This window comes from Prinia subflava, chromosome 19, assembly GCF_021018805.1.
Source record: "Prinia subflava isolate CZ2003 ecotype Zambia chromosome 19, Cam_Psub_1.2, whole genome shotgun sequence".
NCBI classification, from domain to species: Eukaryota; Metazoa; Chordata; class Aves; order Passeriformes; family Cisticolidae; genus Prinia; species Prinia subflava.
Genome location: NC_086265.1, coordinates 11,640,777 through 11,665,739, shown reverse-complemented (window position 1 = coordinate 11,665,739; position 24,963 = coordinate 11,640,777). Strand labels below are relative to the sequence as shown.

At 42.6% G+C, this 24,963-nt stretch overlaps 2 protein-coding genes across 2 annotated transcripts; both read left to right on the top strand.

Moving 5' to 3' along the window:
- Positions 1–776: 776 nt before the first annotated feature.
- LOC134560134 (solute carrier family 2, facilitated glucose transporter member 11-like) lies at positions 777–8,952 on the top strand. The gene is made up of 12 exons (XM_063415776.1): positions 777–800; positions 1,736–1,834; positions 2,459–2,619; positions 3,101–3,225; positions 3,563–3,692; positions 4,297–4,445; positions 4,810–4,997; positions 6,358–6,468; positions 6,996–7,097; positions 7,403–7,478; positions 8,282–8,409; positions 8,746–8,952. The coding sequence occupies exons 1-12, from the start codon at positions 777–779 to the stop codon at positions 8,950–8,952; spliced, it is 1,500 nt and encodes a 499-aa protein (XP_063271846.1).
- Positions 8,953–14,798: 5,846 nt separating this feature from the next.
- LOC134560135 (solute carrier family 2, facilitated glucose transporter member 11-like) lies at positions 14,799–24,653 on the top strand. The gene is made up of 12 exons (XM_063415778.1): positions 14,799–14,822; positions 15,401–15,499; positions 16,350–16,510; positions 17,077–17,201; positions 18,601–18,730; positions 18,858–19,006; positions 19,612–19,799; positions 20,820–20,930; positions 21,005–21,106; positions 22,150–22,225; positions 23,155–23,282; positions 24,447–24,653. Exons 1-12 carry the CDS (start codon positions 14,799–14,801, stop codon positions 24,651–24,653), a joined length of 1,500 nt encoding a protein of 499 aa, XP_063271848.1.
- The last annotated feature ends 310 nt before the right edge of the window (positions 24,654–24,963 follow it).

Genomic DNA, 24,963 nt, shown 5'->3' with positions numbered 1-24,963 from the left:
ACTGGTCACACACAGTGTTTAGAAACTGCTCCAGAAAGGTCCAGAGCTGCCATGTGTGTCCTTCTTTCAATCCTCAGCTCAACAAAAATCTTCCTTTCCCCTCTAGTTCCTCCAGGCTCATCAACTCCTTGCCCACTGAGGTGTGGCAGCTTGCTCTGGCACAGAGTGGGTCAATTCCACTGTTACAGAGAGGATTCTGAGTGGTTCTGGAAAAACTCTGAGCCTCTGTAAAGAGCTGGGTGTTAGCAAAGACGCAAAATGCCAATATTCCAATACTTAACTTCTGGGAATTGCATCTGGGAATTTGTTCAAGCAATTGTAAATCTTCTAGCAGGCAAAATGAGGCATTATGGCTGATCTACAATCCTAAATGCCTGTTGTAGACTGGAGGGGAGGAAAGGCTGCCCTGCCCAAGCTGCTTTTCAGGGAGGTGAGGACGCACTGAAGGGAAGGTGGTGGCACTGTCTGACTGCTCACACCACAGGAGCACGCAGGGGTTTTAGCAGTGCGAGTAAGGCCGAGTGCTCCCAATTCAAGAAGGACAAACATTTACCAGTGTTGTAATCAGCTTGTCATATCTGGGTCTTAGAATAATTAAACCAGCAAGAAGAGGCCCTGGCCAGTGTCAGGGGAGGACACAATTTGCTAAAAGCCACATAGTTAGAATTTAACTTGTGTGCTGTGATCCCAAACTCTTACAATCCCAGTGTGGAACCCATCTCTCTCATCTGGCAGACTTGACAAGGCTCTCAGAGCGGGCAGGGTTTCAAGGGGAAATGGCTGGTTTCCTCTCAGACCTGGTGAGTATCCAAATTCTTGTGTTCTAGCCCTGGTCACTAACAGCAGCATGGTCTTTAAGATTGCAGCAAAGGGAATAATTCTTTCTTGTAATAAAAATGAGCAACAGCGATTGAGACAACACTGGTTGAGCAATGACTGACTAAATGGCATCTGCAGAAAATACATTAGAAGTGCAAAACAGTGAGAGGTTTGAAAGAGGACCTGGGAAACCAAGAAAGATGGGAATTTGGGGGAAGATAGAGAACACAGTATCAGTGAAAAACACAAGACACAAAAACTCTCCCACTCTACTGCTCTGCACTCTCAAGGACAATTGAGAATACTCACCAGTTTCAAGTGTGACCTGACTAAATGCCTGAAAACATATGTGCTTGTAAAAAATCCTCTTAAATTCAGTGTATATCATAGAAACACAGCCTTTCCAATAGGAATCATTCAGATAGGGCCTCTAAAAAAATGTCATTTCATACAGGGTTGATAAAAGTGAAATGTAAAAAAAACAGTTTTGAGAGGACAGACTTAGGTCATCTCTGGAAAATGGTGAACACTGTCCCTGAGGAGGCAAAGGTGAAAGCAAAAAGAGGTTCAAGAAAGCTGTAGATTCTTTCTAGTACAAAGATAAACACAAAGGATCTCAAGAAAGCTTTTATGATTTTTGTTATCTGTGGTTAGCAGAACTAACAGAATTAGAGAATGTATCTTTTCAAATTGCTAATAACCGAGAGAGGTACATAGCAGAATGTGCAGATTTGTGTTTTAATGATTTAACAAATGAATTTAGCTTGATTATTGTAAAATTCAAGATGGGCTTTTGCATGTTAAAGGTTTCTTGGTGGCAGAAATGCGAAGATGTAAGGGCCTGTAAACTATCTCATGGTCTGAAAGGTGTGCTGGCCTCATGATCTTAGGATGTGTTTCACTCTCTCTTTGGCAGGTTCAGTACCGCAGGCTGCTGCTCATGATTGTGGTGCTGGGAATTGGTGGAACCCACCTCTCTGGTTTTCAAATGTCTGTGATCAATTACACTTCTCCGGTAGGCAACGCTGGAGAAAAGGAAATCCAATTTCTAACTGTTGCTCATGCTCTAGGCCTTACACTTTGCAGATGCTTTACAAAAGCTCTTAGGTGTTGCTATGTCAGTTTATTCCTGGCTGTTTCCAATGCCACACTGTCACTGTCAAAGTTTGCATGATTGCAAGGAGCTGTGCCCCAAAGACAACTTTCCAAAGAATTTTGTGGAAACAACATATTGAGATACCTCCTTAAAAAACCAAAAAAACAAAAACAAACAAACACCCCCCCCCCCCCAAAAAAAAAAAAACCAAAAACCCTAGCTGATGGAGTCAGCCTTCAGCTTAGCCCTTTTCTCTTTATACTGGTCACAAGAACATTTCCACTTTACTATAGCAAATGTAAGGTCCTAATTTTTTGGTGTAGGCAAGGTAGGATTCAACACACTAAACAGTATAATTAATTATGGAAAGTGCTTGTACAGTATTAGGCTCTATGAGAGGAAATATCAGTCCTTATTTGCAAACAAATGTCCTATAGTCACACTTTTAGTCACTACTATTACTCTATTTTTTTAAACTTTAAACATTATGAAGAACATAAGGATCAGTGCCTTGGTGGAACAAAAATCTCGTTTTTGTTGCAGTACATTCAGAAGTTTATCAATGAAACTTGGCTGGAGCGATACGGTTCTGTGCTGCCCCAGGAGACCCTGACGCTGCTGTGGTCCCTCGTCGTGTCTGTGTACTGCATGGGTGGGATCATGGGGTGTCTGTGCAGTGGGTACCTGACTGCAAAGTTTGGAAAGTAAGTACATTTCCCAGCATCTCACTACCCAGGGCTGCAACAGGGGAAGCTATTAAGTATTATTCAACTAATAGAAGGGATGCCAGAATTTCACTGCCCCCTGCTGCCACAAAATTTACTCAGCATGTAAAACTACACCTGGGCGCATTGCAGAGAAAAGAACATGCAGATATTTCTGATTCCCTTGTCACAGCTTTTGTTGACTTACAATTCCCATATTTTACTGATCTTTTACCCTGCAGGAGTTTCCTTCATCCTCATGGCTTGCTCCCACAGTGAGTAAGATGAATCTAGCTTCTCCCTTTCCACTCCTCTGCAAAGACATCATGCCTTTGCAGAACCAGATTTGGTTGTCCTGTAAGCAGTGGGTTTAAACATGGCCATGGCTTCAGTCTGTAAATCCAGAGGAGGAGAGTCAGAGATTAGTCAAAGAAGAAGAAGTAAAGCCTGGATCACACCCCCGTGTCATTCGCTGTTGCAGGAAGAACTGCCTGCTGCTGAACGACGTGGTGCTGATAACAGCCGCGCTGCACACGGGCCTCAGCAGGAGAGCCAAGGCCTTTGAGATGATCCTGGCCGGGCGCTGCCTCGAGGGCATCGCTGCTGGTAGGGCTCCCCACCACTCCCTGTCAATGGGGCTTCTTTGGGGTGGACACAGAAACCTTCCTGCTGGGAGCCCCCAGGATTGAGTTGTAACCCAGTGGAGCAAGGAACAGACTGGGGCAAGGTAAGGTGAGCTGTGCTTTGCCTTCAAGAGTTCGTGCAGAGAGGTGTGATGGATTAGTTAAACATCTCGCTTAAAGTAAAAGGTACATTTACAGCCCGTTATTGCAGAGGATTTATGGGAAAGGGTTCAGAAGAGAGAGGAGAAAGCTGAAAGGGAAGAGAAAAGGGTCCCTCTCTCTGTCCACAGCTTTAGCACTCACCTGTCTTTTCCCTTTAGGAATACATCTGAATGCCCATGTTCAGTATGCTGGAGAGATCTCACCTAAGAAGCTACGAGGATTTATAAATGTGACCTCCACAGTGTTTCTTGCACTAGGAAAAACTGTAGCAAGAATTCTTGGATTAAGGTGCTTGTGCTGCTTCTCAGCCTGTTTTATATTTCTTTTTCTTCTGTATAGCAGGGAAGTGGTGTTCTCCCAGTCCTAGGAACAGACATACACCCAGGGTGGGGTTTTATTTCGCTTAACTACAGCAGTCAAAGAGGAGGCATCTACCCCATAGAAGTCACTGAGGTTTCCATGTCGTTCCCTGGGGAGAGAAAGCCCTTTCTCCTGGGAAAGGATGACTCCATCTCTGGAGGTGCAGTCTCTCTGCTGAAGTTAATAAGAAAAGATTGGATGTAAATACTCCTAGTAAATTTGTGAGATCTAAAAGTTTTACTTATTTCTTGATAACCCCATGCAGAGTTGTGGTGTTGGTTCAGAGAGCTGTTGTGGGAATATTCTGACCTTCAAAAGTTTAAAATCTAAGAAAAATGTCAGTCTTGCAGAAGAAATAAAGTATTACCCTATTTTCCTGTCACTAACCTAAACATCATCTATTTGAATTCAACTTTTCAATGACTGCACGTATTTTGTGTCTCTTTAGCTAGCCTAGAATTTAGAAAATACGAATTTAGTTATAAACTGTAATTTTACTGGACTATAAATATATTCTGACATGCTTTCATAGAGAACTTTTAGGAAATGAAGACCTGTGGAATGTGCTATTGTCCTTCTCTGGGCTGGTGGCATTGATTCAACTGCTCTTTTTGCCATTCTTTCCTGAGTCCCCGCCCTATCTCTTGCTGCAAAAAGAAGACAAAGCTGGTTGCTTGAAAGGTAAAATAAAACTTTAGATCCTTAGTTTGTTAAATCATAACTCTTGGGAAAGTGAAGCTAACAGCAGGAATTGGCTTTTCTATCAGCCAGCTACAGATTTCTTGATAATTACATGATTAAAGTCCTCCAGACCAAGTAGAGCCATCAGAGACATTTAAGATCTACCTCTAACTGCTACAGCATTTTCCAGGGAAGTTCCACCATGTTCCAGTAAGTGATGTTCCTTCCAGTCCTTTGCTCAGTAACTTATGAATCAAAGCATGGACTCAACTGCAAATGTTTAGTGTCATTAAAAGTTGAAAAACATAGAATTATGAGTGGATCAAATGATGGAGGAGTATACTTCATTCTGTCTCTTCTGTAGCCATGAAGCAACTCTGGGGAGAAGGGAATTATCAAACAGAATTTGATGACTTGATGAAGGAAAAGGCTTTAACAAAAGGCACCAAAATCATGAATGTCCTAGAGGTGCTTAGAGAGCGATCCGTGTACCCACAGCTGTGCACCATGCTCCTCCTTTTGCTGAGTCTGCAGCTCTGTGGCCTGAGTGCAGTTGAGTATGCCCTATTTCCATGCTTGGATCTGCTGTTAACTCTCCAAAGTGCCACAATGCCAACTTGTCCCTTTCCTCTGGGTCCACTTTATTCCTCCTCTGAAAGCTGGGATCAGATAAAGATCGGGGACTAGAGAAAACGAGGGTCTAAACCAATGTGGTTATATCGCAGGTTTTCCGCTTTATTCCTTGAGATGGCGGGTTAAATACAGACAGAATAGTTTACAAGAACAGGTGCATTCTGATAGGCAGTGAGAGTAAAGAAGTATGTAAGCTATTGCAGTTTAAGGCAGCCACCGTGTTTTCTCAGTAACTGTTCTATGCTATTAACACCCAGACCTTAACACATTCCCAGTGCAAAACAAGCTTATCTATTTCTACATAGGGCAAATGTCCGAGGCCTAGAAGGCCCTGGTCTAAGGCCTGGTCTGAGGCCCAGTTGGGATAGCTCTACTTTATGATTTAAGCCATCCTGCTACACTCCTCACACAGAGCCCACTGCCCGACACCTGTGGTATTGTTCATACCTTTAAGGGAGCTTCTCAGGTGGGAATACAAGAGCTCCAGCTCAGCCGAAGTTCCTGCAAGGGCATTGTTGCCTTCACTCCTCTGGTGGTACAGAGGAATCTGTAGAGGAAAGGGTTACAAGTATCCTGAGGCTTACAGCAACCCAGCACCACTTTCTTTGACCTGTGCAGTAGCAGATGACCAGCTCTTGCCATCCAGTCTCACGTCACTTGAGAAAGGACATTTTTCCATTCGGTAACCTCCTCTCAGCTGTATCCATGTAAAGCTGGCTGAGCCCAGTGCAGCCCAGGCTGGCCCTCTTTCCCCTTCATGTCATCACTTGTCTGGGGTGTCTCTCCATGAGCCCTGGTTCAGCCTGTGCTGGAGGTGGTTCATTCCAGCTGCCAGCAGTGGAATTCCCTCTGCACTCTGCTGCCAGGGAAATGGTGCCCATTCCCTCAGGGACTCTGCAGATGAGCAGCTTCTGTTTAGCAACTGGAAAAGGGCAACAGAATCAACTCTTTGCTTGACAATGTGTGGTGTGCTAAGGCTGAGATTTGCTTTTCTTTCTCTTGTCTTGACCCTTTACTCTTCCTTTTTGCCAAAATGACACCTTTTCCCTATATCTTACAGCATGCTCCTTTCAACTACTATTTTTTTTCCTTTTTTTTTTCCCTTACAAATCCATTGCCATTAACCTTTTGAGTTCTCACACCTGGAGCAGTTATGTTACCTCTACTGAGGTAAATAATGTATTGCTGGTTTTACAGTGATGACAAATCTGATTCTAAGTGATGCTGGATAAGCACATATCACATCTATTAAATGTGCTTTATTTTTCTTATTTCCCAGATCACCTTTTACACTTCAGAAATCTTTAGGACAGCCAACCTGCAGGAAAGCATAATCCCATATGTCTCTCTAGGAGTTTCAATCTCTGAACTCATCTCTATCATATTCTGTGTAAGTCAGAGTTTCCTGGGGTTTTAAGAATTAAAATATTCTTCCTTGAAGCAAATGAATCTTCTCCTTATGAACCAAAGAATTTTTCTGTGGTGCTGCATAAATCTGTACCGTGGTTGTTACCATCCATTGCAAATTTTGGCACAACTTTCATGTGTTTCATCCCATTTTCATTCATTCTAATTTCTTATAAGAATCCCTTATGAAGTGTCATTCAAACATAAATATATGTACTCATTTCCATATATTTGTGTATATCTTTACATTGAAACAGAGCTGTAATATGCTTCCATTGATTACAGTGTTTAAGCAGAAGCTGCAATGCTGGGCAGTGATGGTAATTCATAGTATTACAGAGCGTAGAAGGAATAATAACTACCTAAACAAATAAATTAACAAAGTTGGTGCCAATAAGATTTGTGTTCTCTGAAGTAAAAAGAACTCGAGGAGAATGCTTGATTTGTTGGATGGCTCACAGTTGGATTTTGCCATGCTTCCAGTGATGGGCAGTTTTTTCTCTTCCTCAGAGCTCCATAATCGATCGGTTTGGACGCCGGACGCTCCTGTGTGGTGGTTATCTGCTGATGGCACTGATACTGGTGCTGCTGGAAACGAGCCTTCTGCTGAGTGTGAGCATCTCTCTGGGAGTGGACCTGCAGCAGAATTCTCTGTGCAGGACAGTCAGCCTTAGCTTTCATGTCCAAGCCAGCAGGTCAGAATGTCCTGTAAATACAAGCTCACCTCTGTAGACGTGACACCATGAGCTGCTTCTGGCCTTCCACTGTGTTCAGTAAAGAAAGATAAGCAGCTCTAGAGAGCACCTACACAGCTCAGCATCATGGGCTTTTCCACAAATATTGCTGCTCCTGTGCTTGGGTCAGCTGTGTTATAGCTATAAAATTAATTTTCATTGTCTCCCTTTGTCTTTGCCTAGGATCGGTTCCTCTGGTTGCCTTACTGCAGTGTTATTCTCATCTTCTTGTTCATCATTGCTTATGGAATAGGACCAGGTGAGTACCACAACAAAAGCAACAGGAAAGCTTGGAGCACAGGGATAAGCACAGGCCATGAGTATGGAAGTAGAACTAGAATGTGTGAGTATATCTTTGAAAATCAACAGCTCGGTTGAGACTGAGATTGAGGGAATCTCAATTTTTGATGAATTAATTACCCAATAAACAATTTCTTTAGCAAATTATATTAAATCATTCACACCTGGATGAATCAGGACCCTGTTTTCTCTCACTGGATTACAGGTTCAAACCAAATAAATTCTGGTAAATCAATTCACAAAGACTTGTTTTGCACAGTGTGAATACTGTTCAGTGCATACAGGTTCAGATGGCTGATCTCTGCCAAAGGGCAGAGGTAGGCTTTTCTAAAATCCCAGAGTTTTCTCACCTTACCTGTCAAATCCTACTCTGTGGAAGACTGACACCTGACAGCATTCCCAATCTGTCTCCTAGACCTGCTCTGTCCTTGCTTGCCCTCTCTTAATATCACCCTTAACTGCCTACATCAGTAGCACCAGACCCAAACTTACAGCTCTCTGGTAGAACCTCACTCACTTAGGACCAGGATTTACTTTGGAACTTCTCTGACTAAACATTACCAAGTGGTCAGTAACGTCTCCAAATTCAAATGTCAGCCTTTGGTGTTGTAAGGGCTGCACCTGGCAACCATGAATGTCTTGAAAACACAACAGAATTCCCACAGTAGCAGAACTGAGATATCTTCTATAGGAAATGGTCAATTACAACAATGTTTCTATGACTTTTTAATGTTGTTTTTTTGTTTGGTTTTTTTTCCTTAGCTGGAGCTGTTGTGTCTGTCATGAATGAAATCTTCACCCTCTCAACAAGGGCCTCTGCTTTTGTAATTGGTGGAATTGTCATTTGGCTAGGCCTCACCTTCACTGGAATGATTTTCCCCTTTGCTGTAGTACGTAATTTGATTCAAATCTTCTCTTTGACTCTGCCAATTTAATCTGGATTTCTAGGCTGAGCTGGACAGGGAGTAGGATGAAATGACTTGTAGATGATGAAAACTATGAATCCCCTATTGCTATGGCATATGGAGACCATTTATATAAAGCACTTCCCAATACTTCAGACACCACCTACTGCCCCAAGAACAGATTGAAAAGATAAATAAATATTGTTTCTGTAAAATGAGCCTGTTCCTTATTTCACAGGAACAAATCAACAAGTTTCAAGAATCTATAGGGGCAAGTGTTGCTAAGGAAATCACTCATCTTGTTCTATTTTTTATCTCCAGATGCTTCTTGGTCCTTTTAGCTTCCTCATCTTTATTGTTGTCCTGGTCATTTCAGCAGTTCTTATCTACCTGTTCCTCCCAGAAACAAAAGGGAAGTCAACCTCTGAAATCACAGAAAAATTCAAAACCCACCAGTTTAAGAGGACTTGTCATCAGGCTGTGGAGACGTATGCTGCTGAAGAAAAGACGTTTTGCACCAAGCTCTGATAAGCCACCATAAGTAATTTCGACTCTTCAGGGATAACATGTCAATTGTTAATCAAGTTTTTCTCCATTGCCATCATTTGAAAACAGCAAGATTTGTGTCTATGTTTCTTACTTTGTAAGAAAGTTCTGCTCAGGATTAAGAGCAGGATGAAGATAGGATTAAACATAGCCATAGTCCTTGCCAACAATTTTCATGTCATTTCTTTATGCTATCCCACTGTAAAGGACTCAGTATTGATTGTGAACGGTGCACATGAACAAATGCCAGGTAGGATACAAACACCAGGTGGAATAACGACTTCCATTCCCTTGAGCTGACATCGAGTGGCTGCATGTCCTGATTGTCCCTATGACTGCCAGGGATCAGCCCTGATCCCCGGGCATCTGGCACAGAAGGACTCTCACTTGCATCCTCTGGAGCAAACTGCACTCTCTGTGTAGGTCAGTCATAGCAAAATCAGGAGGAGGTTCTTGTAATATGTTCTGGTGCCTCGTGGGTGGCACAGGGGTTAACAAATACACACGCAGTGCTGAGAGGAAGATTTTGAGAGAGTACTGAGAGAGCAGACAGCTTGAAAATTCAGCTCATTTTATAAAAAAGTAACTGCTCAAAAAAAAAGGAGAAGTTGTGATGGCCAGTATCTGCTAGCTGTGTGCTGCTCTAGGGCACGCTGCACTTTGCTGCTGCCCACCATCCTCCACATCACTGCTGCTCCACAGCTGCACTGTGCTGCTCAAGGGCTGCCTGTCCTGCTGCCACTGCAGCGTCTGATCACCTCCCTCCCCAAACTCTTCTACCTTTGTGTTGGATGATAAATTGTTTTTCCTTTTTCTGCCATGATTACAAATGTTATTTCATGCCTCCTCTTTAGCAGGACCATAAGTCCTTTCTTTCTGCAGTTTCAACAGTCTTATTTATTATCATTGTGCTGAGGTCTGAATTGAGTTTCAGGTTGTTTAGGGAGTTTTCTATTTAAAAAATTCAAATAATATACTCACTGCTTCTAAAGGAATAACCACAGAAGGAGCTCTGATATTAAAGTGCCAGTGTGTGTTCCAGCAATTGAAACTTGATTTAGATTTTAGATTCACTTCCTTTATCACTCCCTGTCTCAAACCAAGGAGCACTAATGATACTGAAGGTTCCCATCCAGAGGGCCCTCTCCTGTTGAGGGACTGGAATATTTAATCCACCCATTTTAATCGTTGTCCAATTGCTACAAAAAACATAAATCAACAGAAATCACACAAAGTAAATATTAACCTCAGCCTCAGAGTAGGATGTTTACTTAAGCTGAAGGTGCAGAAGAGGCATGGCAGAAAACACCTCCTCAGTCTGACAGAGTTCTGTCTGCCTGGGATCAGCCACACTCTTGAGACAGATGAACAAGCTCCTTCCAGAAGTGGTGAGTACTGCAGCTGGCAGCAGCAGCTGTTAGCATGAACTTTCAGAACAGAGAGGCTGCCTGTTGCAATTGCCATTCCTAAAGATAATGCATTACATATTTACCAATCTTTTTTTCAAAATAATAGGTTAGGCAGGGGATAATCCTTTAAAATTAGAGCTAATACTTAAAATTTTAAAAAAATCAAAAGACACAAACCTAACTTTCTGGACTAAATCATTGTGGAAACTTTGAAGGAAGTTCCAGCTTGTTAGAAAAACTAATTTTTAAAATTTAGAAATTGAATTTCTACACTTCTTAGATGGTGAGGTATTTCTGTACCATTTTTACCTGCTTGCTTCCATGTCCAAGTGTGATACTATCAGGCTACTCTCCTAGCTTGTAGCCTGATAATGTTAGGAAATGCTACATCAGAAAAGAAATGTTTTGTGGATGGTTTAGTTAGTTGATGTGAAGAAGAGCAGCAAAACTGAAAATCCAGAACCTTTATCTAGCTGATCTTTTTTTGCATTTATGCTTTGCATGTTCTGCTGAGGTGGTTTAAGCATCATCAAACAAGCCAATATCCTAGAAATGCAGGGACTATGATATCACAGCTTGTGCTGTGATGAGCTTGTACTGTTCCTTGCTGTGCAGTACCAGTGGTTGGTTGTAATTTCTTTGTGTTGGGAGCTGGTGGATCCCTCACAAGTCCCTTTCAAACCTCTATGAACAAATCCCCCTCCATGATAAGAAAAGCAGATACAGCATCTTCAGGAGTCATTGATGGTGGAGTCAAAATGTAAAGGGTGCTTCCCAAATCAAACTGCAATTCTTTTTCCTCTGACTTTTCATTTCCAGCTCTTTCCTCCCACTCCTCTTTGCAGAAGAAAAGGATGAGAGCTCACCTAGAGCTGCCTTTGGGCAGGCATGCTCAGGTAACAAACACATCAATCTCTCCACTCAGCAGATGTTGCTACCATGCCCTGTTCCCTATGTGTTCTCTGACTGCAGCTTGCAGCTCCCCTAGCAGTGTTACAAAGGGGAATTTCCAGTGCCTGTGTCTCCTGTGTGACAATAAGAACCGCATGAGGCCAAATGGATTACAACTGTAACATTTATCTTCCATGCTGTTCTTTCCAGGTCTGCACAGGTTTCCCAGTGAAATGCAATTGCAGGTGGCAGTACCTCTGAACTGTGCAGAGCAGACACTAAAGCCATAGAGCTGCTAACTCAATGGAAGATGGAACAATACCCATTGGGATGAGTGTTCAGTATTGACACTGTAGCAGATCAATGGTGTGTTCTGCTGCGGTAACTCCCACTCTCAGTCTCAGTCCCTTCTCTCTGGTTTCACTCTCTTTGCTGGTCCTTTTGCAGAAGCACAGCTGGAGCAGCACGGAGGCACTGTCCATCCCTGTCACACAGCACATGGCTGGTTTGAACAGTTTAAACTGTCCCCTTTTACAGAGTCCAGCCGTACTGGCTCTGGTACAGCTGCAGTGTCTCCTGCAAGCAGCTAGGCTGGGCACCTCCTCTGCATAGCTTAATGAACCTTTCCCTGTCCAACATGCACCCTCCCAAACCACACCAATCCAAAGTGCCAGACCTCAGGAGCCCTGTTCTCCCAAATGCTCACTATTGCTGCATCTCTTGCAGTTACTGATAAACCACAAAGTAGATGATTAACCTGCCAGTATTAATGTTTGTCAGTTGTCTTAATCCTCTCCCAAGGCCTTTCTCTCATACTTCTCAAGTGACATCTCAAATTGTTGTGACTACTCATCCTACCCAACTTGCCTTCAGGAAAGAAGAAAATTTTAACTATTTTATTTCTATTGCTGTTTCACACATAAAGACTGGAGTGTATCATGTCACAGTAACCGAACAAACTGGATTTCATGAAGTTAAACTTTGCCTTCATTGTCATCATCTTGTCATCATGTTCAAAATGCTGTAAAAGGAGGAGCAAAAAATAAAATAAAATTTTCTGTCTCTGATTTATTTCCAGGAAAGCCTCATGTCTTTCTGCTTCCCTGTCTTTACTGAAATCCTCATCAGCTCAACATATTCATCTTCCTCTTCCTTCCAGAGACAAAGGAAAACTTTGTTATGAAAATAACCAAAGAATTCAGTGCATTAGATTTTAGGAAGAGACTTCATTCCTTTACAGGAAATACTTCTCTTGTGGAAGTATCACCTACACAAACTGGTCAGCAGAAAGACCATATATTAAAGTCATAAAAGACCATGATGCTTGCAGACTGCAAACAAAGACAAATTATTGTTTTCTATTATGGGAAAAGATACCAATATTTTTTCACAGACACAAGTGGAATCTTCACAAATGAGAGTCACTCTCATATCACCTTGAAAATGTGAGAGCAGCCAACAATCAACAAGTCATTGTAACATAAAATATTGTGTTTATTTGAAGGAAGTTTATGTTAAACTCTTGGATTTCACTTAGAACGTGTTTGGTACCTAAATGTTTTCTTTAGTTCCATTCCCCATGATTTTGTTATTCAGAATTTCATTCTGAGTTTTGGATTATAACAACCCCCAATCAAATCTAAAAGAAACCCCTGAGTTTCTCTGAGTGCAGAATTCAACTGCAGCTGGCTTCAGTCACACACAGTGAGCAGTCCAGTGTGGCTTGAGCTGGCTTAGAACCAAGCCTGATTTTCAGCTCTTCAGACAAAACTGTTTGGCACACCTCATGAAGGTGGAGTTCATGTGTTTGTCCATCTCACAGCAAGCATTTCTTACAACTCTATTAAAAAACAATTACAAGATCTCTTTAACTCAGTAATAATTCTTTAAAAATGAAACCATGCACAGCTTCCAGTGTAGCAGCTTTTTCAAGAATATAGGTGACATTTTGAACAGAAATGGTCACATTCATTGACTTGATAAAAATCCAAGAAGTAAGCTCCTAGAATGAAAATCTCCTAAAATTTCTAATAAGGTGAAATAGTACCGTGGCTCAGAATCACCAGAAATCCCTCAAAAAAGAGAAATTTCACTGTGAGCTGGTGGGACTTGCTGCTATTTGAGGTCCTCAGTAATTATTTTCAAGGGTTGAATCCTTGTGACATGGCCTCCCTACACCTCACTACAATTTGAGAAAAAATACGTAATGAAAAGGAAACACTAATATTTTGAAACAATAGCCAAGAGATATGCAAGTAGTTACAATGTCAGTGCTCAAGAGAAAATACAAAAAATGCCAAATCATTCTAAACACTATTGCCAGCCAGGACAAACAGCATTTGCTAAGCAGTTATACAGACAATAGCTGGAATTACACAAGTAACCAAGGTTTTAATATTAACATGCGCTCTTTTTCTCCTTTATTTAGACTCACAGGATTTGCAGTGAACCCCTCTGTAAATAATTGCATTCTGTGTTTTATAAACTGAAAATACAAGTCCTGAGAGTGAGCTTGAGCATTTAGTGAGGGCCTCAGTACAACCCCTTTGCCCTGTTTGCCCCCACCAGGACAGTCCCTGGCATGAGGAGAATGAGCAAAGACTTGGAAGGCAAGAGGAGCACAGGGCATCAGCCACACATGAAAGCCTCAGGCAAACCAACCTCTTCTTCCAAGTGCTGGCTGCAGTGGAAGTTGTGTACAGCTCCAGCTTGAGCTTTGCCTCACTAGAAAGGAGCCTCTGGGAATCAAAGGTGATTTTTCAATGCCTGCAGCACTGATTTTGGAGCCATTCTGGGTCAAAGCTGAAATGTGGGGGAGTAAGATCCCAGTGGTCCTATCCCAATTTATTAGGGCATATTTACCTTCTCTGACAACTTTCATGAGTCTCAGTCCCTCACTGCTTTTTCAACACACCTGGTTGACAAACATCCCCATAAACACCAGACAACAAATACCCTTCTTCAGCACATTCCAACTGATTCATAAGGCCAGAACAGCAAAATTAGGCTCTGAAATTGGCCTATTTTTCTTATAATTATGGTATTTACTTTAGCAAAGAATCTGAAACAGAACACTACTGCTTCACTTATTAATAAATAATAGTAGCTAAACCTCGTACCAGCTGCTTTTTGTTTTCTGCAGATTATGGCAGATACACACACTAGTCTTTATCACATAAGTAAAGTATTTTACTGTTCCTGGAAAGCTATTTGAATTGTTTTGCCTGAACTCTTCTCGTTTCCCTTCCCAAACCCCTCACTGGTCCCCAGAAGCAAACTTTCTCTGCTTTGAAACTTCCCCCCTGGAGACTGCACTAGATGTAATTATTTCCTAAAATATTTAATCTGGCGGTGTTAACTTTGGCCAGTCGAAGTAAATGTAAGTGAGTGAAGATGAAATAGTAAAAATTTAACTCCAATCCCCGAAGCCAAATGCCAAGTGCTGTAGCAGCAGGCAGGAGACAGAGAGACACGAGCCTGTGATGACAAAGACACACCACACGCTGCACAGCCAGCCCTCAGGCAGACATGACCGGTTTCCTATCAAACCTGGTAAGTACTCGGTGGGGGATTCACATCTGTGACATTTTTGTGTGCTACTGGGGCTTCAGAGAAACCAAAATTGGTGTCTTGGTAAGAGCAAGGCTCCTGATCACTACAAGCATCTTGGAAGTGGTTCTGCCCACTGTTGTGAGGTATTACAGCACTTCACATGCTCTGCCATCTATCTTTACCATATTTTTATCAAAATGCTAATATGTCTTAAATGTTTTCATGGACTGGAAAATATTTGCTTATCTAGAAACATAATTTGCTTTGCTTACCTGGTAAAAAAAAGTGCTTCATTAAGTACACCTAATTATTTAGTGCAAGACATTGCAGGCAAAAGTTTTGGGAGGCAGGGAACAGGACTGGATGCTAGAGGCAGTGGTGCCTTGGTAAGGATGTTTGTGGAAGCTGCACTTCCTTAGCTGGATGTAGGGAAATCACTCCAGGGCAAGCAGAGGGAACATTCATCCCTATGTGAAAATCCCCCTGAACAAATGAGATGTTTCTGGAGAATGAAGGACAGATTGTGAGCACCGCCTGATGTGGCCACAGCCTTAAGGAGATTTCATTCTATTCTGCAGGTACAGTACCAGGGGCTCTTTCGAATGATCACTGTCCTGGGCATTGGTGGCACATTCCAGATTGGATTTCAGATTTCTACCATCACCTACATGTCTCAGGTAGGCACGGATGCACGTGGCACACTGGTTAACAGGAGCACTGAGTCTCCACTGCTGCCTGAGGCTGCTCCTCTGGTGCTCAGGAAGGGTTTAATCACAGTATTCTCTCTCATTTCCCATTTGCTGTGCTTTGCTATCATGAAGAGCAGAGCATGACAAAGTGTTGCAAACAGAAGAAAAGAGAGATCAGCAAGTTGTTGTTAACAGAGCTATTCCTCAGGAGACACACACTAACTAGGGTGGCATCTGTCTCCCCTAAAATCTTACAGTATATGTATTCTTCAGTGGTTCCAGTTGATATTTTTATGGTTATCCATTCTCATAGAAAAATAGAACAAGAGAGTCATGCTCTAGCAAAATGTCTGCTTGTCTCCACTGATCACAGGTAACACTTCCATTAAGGGCACTCAAGTCTAGAGGGAAGACATCGTTATTTTGTAGACATCACCTTAGTGGGAAAACATTATCTTCTGGCTTCAGAGCACTAAGTTCTGAGTGGAAAAGTATTTAGGAATTACACTGAACAGGCTCTGTGTAATGGGCATTCTTGGCAGGTATGTGAGAGAAAACCCATAACTCATTTGCAGAACTTTGTAGGGCTGTTTGCACTATTCTTTAGCACCAGACTCACTTCCTCAGATTTCAAGGATAACAAACCCAAGGATTGAACTTTTAACGGCAGAATGAACAGAGCACACTCTATTATACTATGTCTTTTGGCTAATGCACACTTTTAAAGCCTATGTGAAATAGTAACTTCAGCTGAAGCAACAAAATTATTTTGTAAATATAATAAAATACCTGCCCTGCTGTCACAGGTATCATTAATGAATATTTTTTTCTGTCTCAGCATGTTAAGGCTTTCATTAATGAAACCTGGCTGGAGCGCTATGGCTATCCCATCCAGCAGGACAACCTCTTGTTCCTGTGGTCCATCACTGTGTCCATCTTTGGTATAGGAGGTCTCCTGGGCTCTTCAGGAAGCAGATACCTCACTGTCAAATTTGGCAAGTATGTATGTTTAAATACAATTTACCACTTGAATCTCAGCTTAAGGAAATGATGGTTGAGGTTTTAAATGAGACGGAGTTTTGGACTTAGTCATGGCTGTAGCACAGCCAGTTTAGCTGTGGTGTCAGCTGGGTTTCCTGCCTCCTGCCCGTGTCCTGTGGCATGGGCTGGGCTGCCAGCCTGTCACACCAGGCACGGCTCCTCATGTTCATCTCTGCAGTGAGGACAGGCTGAAGTCAGAATGGGCTCTTGAAAGTGCTGCTCAAAATACACAAGCGTTGAGATCCTTGCTGGTGCTGCAGTAGTGTGTTGCACAGTGGATGTTCAAGTGCAGAAAAGCTTTCAGAGTTTTCTACACAACCCAGAGGTGTTCCCAAACTCCCGGGTGCAGCCACGTGCCAAGGCACACCCTGAGCCCAAAGTACCCAGTGCTTATTTTCTCCTGGACCACTTATGTGCAATTTCAAAAACTATCCAGACAACTTCAGCCAAGACCTCCTGCATGGCTTTAAGTGCCATTTCCCTTCTGAGTCACAAAAAGCCTTTTCATTTTCTTGCACTTACAGAAAGAAATGTCTCTTGTGCAACAACGTGCTCATGATAGTGGCAGCATCTATCATGGGCTGCAGTAAAATATCCCAGTCCTTTGAGATGATTCTAATTGGACGCTTCATGTGTGGATTAAGTGCAGGTGAGTGACTTCTCCCACAGATCAGCAGAGTCTCACAGAATTTTACAACTTTATTCAAAGTAAATAATAAGTCTGCACTAAGAAAACAAAATGTTGAAGTCAGTGATCTTTTGTAAGAAGATTTTCTATAATGCTCTGCAATAGAGAGCATAATTATTATTAATTTCACTGATACCAAATGAAATTCAGCTTTGCCAAGTGTATGAATATTCAGAGATGTCAGAAATGTTTTGATACCACATGGAACAAGGAATTTTCCGAAGGAAAAATATGTATAATATTTTCTTAAATTTAGCTAGCAGTATTCAAAATTATACAGTTTAAAGCTATTTTCATAAGGGGATGTATTCCAAATAATAAGTCCTTGGGGTTAATATAAAGATCTGGGCTTAATAAAGCAAAATCACTCCTGGCAAGTAGACTACAGGCAGTACAAACATCCTGTGCTGCTATTAGTATTTTTTTGTGTATTTCCCCTACACAAAACTTGCCTTTCTATTGTTTGTATATTCACAGGGATGCCTCTTTTAGCTTATTAAAGAGTTAACTTCGAAGTTAATGCCTATTTTTCAAATAACCAGATTTTGTACATTGCTTTTCTGACATACAGATGTGTTGAGGAGCTATGGTTGTAATATGAGAACAGCTTACCCACAGGGGTCTTGTTCTGGTCTAGAATCTGTATCATGCCTCATTCAAAATCCTGATTTTTTTTAGAGACTCCAATCAAAAGAGATTGCTTTGCCATCACATACAGCCAAGAGAAGAACATGTTGCATTTGAAACAGATAAAAGGGGATGTGACCACCATATCAGGAAAAAGTTTCTGTTCTCAGACTAGTATTTAACATGCCTGAGTTAATAAATATAACTGGAAACATCAACTCTGCCTGAAATCATAACAATTATTGCTGAATAGCAGAAAATAAATATTTGTGTCTCCACCTAAATCACACACAGATCAACATTGACTATAGTTCTAGATGTGATAATTTGCCATGAGTCAGCCATGCAGCTCTTCAATAGCATTATGTCAGAAAAGGCTGAGATAGTGTGGGTTAACTACAAGCATATTAAATATGGCTAAAAAGTGTTTATTCAGCACTTGCATACCCTGTGTCCTTTAAAACATGCTAAGGCCCACAGGAGATCATATGTTGAGGCTAAATCTAAACTTTAAAGGGAAAATTGTACATTTCTGAAGATCAGGGAACTCCACTCTGCAAAGAGGACCAATGCTTTTGTAGAAAGAGTTAAAAAATCTAGAACTGAAATTCTCATATGTGACTTATGTGCCAGAGACCACTGTATTCTGTAATACTTAATTATTTACATCCAGTTTTATATGCAATGGTTATGTCTTCTTTCTTCTCTCCCATAATTCCCTCTTCACCTCAAGGTCTTTGTGTTCCTCTACATCACCAGTACGTTGGAGAAATTTCCCCTAGGAAGCTACGTGGATTTGCAAACTCTACTTCCTCTTTCTTTTGGTCACTGGGAAAAGCCGTAGGGCAAATTTCAGGACAAAGGTAAAATAGAATTGATTACCCACAAAATTCATTTCTGGATTGCTTCCTCTGCTTCTCCCTCCATCCCTTTGTCTCCTCCAAGCGGATGCAATGAACTTTGACTGCAGCACACCTCTCCCCGTGCCAGGGAGCTGCTGGGCAGCCAGGCGCTGTGGCCCGTGCTGATGGCCTGCTGTGGACTCCCAGCTCTGCTCCAGCTGGTCACACTCCCCTTCTTCCCAGAGTCCCCTCCGTACCTCCTCATGCACAAAGGAGACCAGGAAGGCTGCAAAAAAGGTAACTGAGGGTTTCAGGTTCCTTTCCTCACTTGACTTACAATCATTTTGTTGATTTCCCCATATGGAAAGAAATAAATAGGACAAAGTTTTTCCCTGCTCATTTCCCACAAGGCTCTTTGAATACCCACTAAATCCATTATTGTGGTAGTCCCCACATAGAACACAAAACTACTTCCCTCTACAGCTCTGTATTACAAAACCTTTCGCATTTGTCTGACACCACCTGCACTGTCAGTCTGATGATTAATGCTAAATGATAAATGAAAAATAGCTGTTTGCACTGCAGGGCTCCACTGGGCACCCCTTAGCTCTGGTTATTGGCTGTGTACCCTGCTCACACCCCGAGAGAAGGAGGAAGGCAGAAAAGTGGCCCCGTGGGCAGGGAGGGAGCCCCTGTGCACCCCACTGCCCCCTCTGTCACAGCAGGTCCCGCAGTGCAGGAGGGGATCAGGGCTCTGGAACACCCTGTAAGACATCTCTGCCTCTCAGCACAGCCCCAGCCCACGCATGCTGGGCTGCCAGACACTTGTAGCACCTGCTCAGAAAACGTCCTAGGGAATAAACAGAGCATTAACATGGCAGGTCTCGCTCTCCTCTTCACAGCCATAAGGCAGCTTTGGGGTGAAGGCCAACACCAAGCAGAGATTGATGACATCATGAAAGAGAAGGCAACAATGAAAAACACCAAGATCTTGAGTGTCCTGGAACTAGTGAAAGAACCAGCTTTCCGTTGGCAGCTGTACATGATAGTTATTCTGACCGCCACAATTCAGCTATGTGGCATCAATGCAGTTGAGTGTCTTTCCCCCTTAAAGTCCCAAGACACCACAGCTCACAGGAGCATCCTCCATTTTTCTCAGGTTTCTCAGACCAACCCTTGCTGTCTGCCAGCCCTCCTGCAGGACAGCAGCAGCCACAGAGTTTGGCTGGGCTCTTTGTGTGACACCCCCTGCCCAGCCCTTGGTCCTTGCAGGAGTTCCCTGCCTCTGTAATTAGGCTCACTGAGCAGCCACCTTTGGGAGCCATGGCAGAGCTCCAGAGCTCACTCTCACCAATGAGCCCGCTCTCTGCTGGCAAAATCTGCAGTTTTATGTGACTGCTCACTGCAACTGCTGCTGTTTGTCCCCCGGCTCTTAGCACCCTGACATGTTGGGATGGCAGTCTGCTCACTCTGCCCTTAAAGCTAACAACAAGCATGCTCTCTGTTCTGCAGCTCTCTTTCCTCACAGCAGGGCTTTTCTGAGATCCTTCTTAAGTCACAGCTTTGCAGTTACCTACATGACCCTCCTGCCTCTAACACCACAATGCAGCAGCATCTGTAAAGGGAATACACAGCTGAATCTAACACGGCTTAAACTGGAATCTTTATCACTTCAGCACATCTCCAAACACTAGCAGAGATACTTGAAAAGATGTTTGGTTTATCCTCTCATGATTCCATAACCCACACTCTTCTTTCTTGGGAAGATCTTACAATGATGTTTTTGGATGGGTTCTGAAAACAAAATATACCTGGCTGTTTCTGAAAACACCTGAATCAGGAGTCTGCAAAACTAATTGCATTGTAGTAGCTGGAGGTCCAATTATCCCAGCATTTTATCTTTTCTCACATTAATAAATAAATGAATTAATGTTTTATAATATTTTTGTCTGCTGATAAAGTGATTACTACCAAAAAGAGTGCAGAATTCCAGCTCCCTCCTAAGCTGAGTATGCTCCCTGATTAGCAGCTCATATCTAGGGCAGTGTCACACAGGTTTGGGTAAAAAATCAATTATTCTCTTCTCTTACTGTTTGATTTTTTTTTCCAGATTTATTTTTATACCTTTGAAGTCCTGCAGGCAGCTGGCTTTGATGAAAAAATGGCCTCCTATATGACCCTCTCTATTGGACTGTCTGAGCTCGTAGCTGCTGTAGTCTGTGTAAGTCACATTGCCAGGGGAGGGGGCACACTTTGCTCTGCAGCACTGACACCGATGTCATTTCTGTCCTTCAGAGCTCCATCATCGAGCGGCTGGGCAGGAAAGTGCTCATAAGAGGAGGCTACTGGATCATGGCTTCACTGCTAGCTGCTATCACCGTGACTCTGTCCCTACAGGTAAGGAAATTCTGCCCACACCAGATTGCTCTGTCTATCCTATTTCTGATCTAGAGCTCACTGGCAGGACCACACTACTGAGAAAGGAAAGTGAGGCTTGGATCAAGTTTGTCTGTACGTAGGATTGAACTCTCTCTTAGCCAGTAGTCTCTTGTACTCCTGCCTTTCTTTCAACACGATCCCATGACCTTAGCAAGGAGCACATAAAACACTGGGAGACTGATTCCTGACTTCATCAAAAACCAAACAAACACCAAACACTGGCCAGCACAGACCACAAGACAGCCCTAGGAAAATGGCCCTCTCTACTCAGGCTGTTTTTAACAAGTAACAGCAAAACCCCAGGCCTTTTGCATCAGTTAATTTGAAATTGAACTTTGGTGCAGATAATTGTGGGAAGGACTCTCTGTTCAGGGACTGGAGACCAGTTCACCTCTCGAACAGTGATACCTCTGTGTCAGTGGTGCAGCTTTTTCAGAAGCAAATCACTGGCATTATCAGCACTCATCCAGAGCTGCTCTACAGATCCACTGCAAAATTGACCTGGAAGCAAGGTGGCAGCAGACTTCTGGTTTTGTTTCATTCATGAAAGCTCTCAAACACAGGAGAGAGAAATCTTTTTTCCTAAAGCATTGAGTCCCATTTTTTCTTCACTAAGATCTAGAAAATCTGCTTTTCAGTACCTGTTATTAAATCTATAATTTAACAGAATTTAAGAAAGATGTGATTTGTCCTTCTCATATCTCTAAGGATCGGAGGAAGCACTATGAGGTCAAAAAGAAAGGACAGGGTGCAAAAGTACCCTTCAGGCTTTGTTTAATTGAAGCCTCCCTAGATCTGCAGCTGCCCTGCACTGGCAGAGCTGTGTCTGCTCCCCTGACAAAGACCTCAGTTGCTCCATCCACACAGTAAAGCACTCACAGCTCTCAGTTCCCACACACTGAATATTTCCTTCTTGAGATGACAGTGTTGGAAAAGCAGGAGCATTCCTCACCTAGGACTGTAAACAGTTTTCAAGTTTATTATGGGCTTTTTCCCCCCAGGACTGGTACTTCTGGATGCCGTACTGCAGCCTTGGTCTCATTATCATGTTTACAGTTGTCTTTGCTGTTGGGCCAGGTAAGTTCTCAATCAAAGGAAATAAAGGAATTAAGTCATGTGAGCTTATTAATAGGGTTAGGGAAATACTGCCTTATATTGCATAATAATTAGCATAAGTAAATTCATTTAACATAATCTTGCAGTCATTTGGACATTATGGGTCCAATTGCTCATTGGACTTAAAATTCAATACCATCAGGGTTGAGTTTTGCTAACCAGAGGAAAGGAACACACTGGAAAAATACAGCAAAAATAGAGCAAAAGCAGATGGGTAAATTTTTTTTTTTAAATGCTAGGAAAAAAAAACCACAAAAAGAAAAGCAAGAGTTCTTTTGAATTCAGTGTTATATAATGTTACATTTTATCCCACATAGACAGCAGTGCAGAAGACCTAACTTGGAGTAATTTTCTTCCTAGCATATATTGCCTGTTACTCAGTAAATTTTATAAAGGCTAATAAGTTTTTTATTATTTGCCTTCCCATATGGCAGGGTTGAATTATTTTCCTGACTCAAAACAATTGAAATCCTGTAACCTCAAAACATAACTGAAATGCCCGGGAAGTAAATCTGGGAAGATCGCTCATTGGTAATCTAGCAGGGTCACACTGGAAATTCATTTTAGCTATAATAATTGTTATTCCGTCCTGACACATCTTCTTTCATGAGAGGATGTCAGGCTTTCTCAAGTGTCAACTACTTAATTCTTGGATGTACCCAGAAATTTATTTGAGTATTTTACCACTTTAATAAACTGATATCTAGAAGTTTCTTAGATGCCACAAACATTTTCTTTTGTAAAAAAGAGCAGCATGCTCAGTGCCACTGCACAATTCTGCCAGTCCATTCTAATCACATCTATTAGCTGACAGTGTAACAGTAACACTCAATCCAAATGCTGAAGCCAAACACATCAAACAAGAAACAATTGTTGTTCTTTCCTTTGAGGTGGTGCCACGGTTTCCACCAGGGTTGAAATCTTCAAGCTGTCCTGCAGACCCCCTGCCTTTGTGATCAGCGCGGTTCTCAACTGGCTGGGAGTGTTTGTGATCGGCACCAGCTTCCCCTTCATCGTGGTGAGTGCCTCTGCCGGCAGCCCCGGCTGAGGTGACAGTGCCCTGCCAGCCTGGAGGGCTCTGGGCACCTGCTCTCCCACCTCCACTTTGGCTACTGAAGGGCCCTGACTGGCCCAAGATATTCATTCACACTGGGATATTCATCAAAGTTCAAACCGGACAGAATTCCTTGTCAAATTCAAAACACTTTGGGTGATGCCTTGAGAGGCTGCCTAGAACAGAGGCTAGACAGAGTTAAAAGAGTTAAGTAGGTATTTATTAAAGGCCTTTGTGGAATTGCATTTTATGGAAATGGTTTGCTCTGGCTCACTCCTGGAAAGTGTACGGTTTATCCTAAATTTGTAACCTCCCTGCAGTATCGTGTATCTGTAACTCTATTGGCTGAAGAATCTTACTGCACCTACTTCAAAACTCCCTGTTAAGAATGCAGGGGGAAGTGGGCTCGCACTCTTTGCCTGGGAAGTCTCTGGAGGCTTTGCTGCTCCTCCCTCCCCTCTCTTCCCTTCCCTCTCTCCCCTTCCCTTCCCCTTCTCCCTCAGTGACCCCCTGCTGCCTTCTTGGGGTAAGACTTCAAATAAATCCTCACCTCAGCAGCACCTCAGCAGCCGTCTGGAGTCTCCTTGCCTGCCAACATGCAAACACCCACGACCCTAGAGCCCGGGGGGCTCCCGGGGAACCCTCCCCGGGGACCCCACAAAATCTAAATTACAACAGGCCTTCAGAGACACACCTTGGGCAGTGCAAAGCCTCAGAGGCTACACCCAGGATGGATGAGGGGCACGAGTTTCTCAGACAGAAATAAGTTTGGTCTCTCTGCACATCAGAGGTTCATTGTCCAATTACAGCTTCAGGTGATGGAGTCACATTCCCCTGGTTTCCTCCACCCCATTCACTTTTGTTTATACTTTGCAGACCTGAGGCTGTGTTGGTGACCTTGGTTCCCAGGCCTGGAAGGATTGTTCAGTCTGACCAAAATGTGAAGAGAGCTAACTGGCATTGTGTACAGAATTGAGAGTTACACACGAATGCAGTACAGGATCTGAAAAATATAAAAGCTAAAACTTAAGGCATCATGGGACCCAAATGCAAAAAATGTGCCAAGAAAATGACTAAAGCAAAGATATGCTCATCTTGCTCTCTTTCTCACTTTGCTCTTCCCTGCAGGAAAGGCTCAAGCACTTCTGCTTCCTCATCTTTATGGTGGTACTTTTCACTTCAGGGATAATTGTCCACCTGTTCCTTCCAGAAACAAAAGGGAAATCAATCATGGAAATCACAGAAGAATTCAATAAGCTAAACTTCAAAAACAAGAGTATACCAGCAACTCCAAATCATGTCACAGAGGATTATACCTTCTGCACCAAGCTTTGACCAGCTGTAAGGGGAAATCAGCTTTTTGTAAAAAAGTGGGGGGAAAAAGACATTTGCCATTTTCTGACTAACAAGTTGCTCCAAATGGACTGTCAGCTTTCCTATCTGTCACTTACAAGGTTCCCATTTTGCCAAACCAGCTTCTTTCCAAGGCACTCCACTCTGGGCAGCTCTGAAAAGGGATAAGGACTGATACTAACAGGATAGACTTGTGTGAACCATGAGCATTTTGGCTTAACGTGCTGATGTGTAAATCTCTTCTTAACAGAGCAACTAATACACACTGAAACTGCACGTGTAGAACTTATAA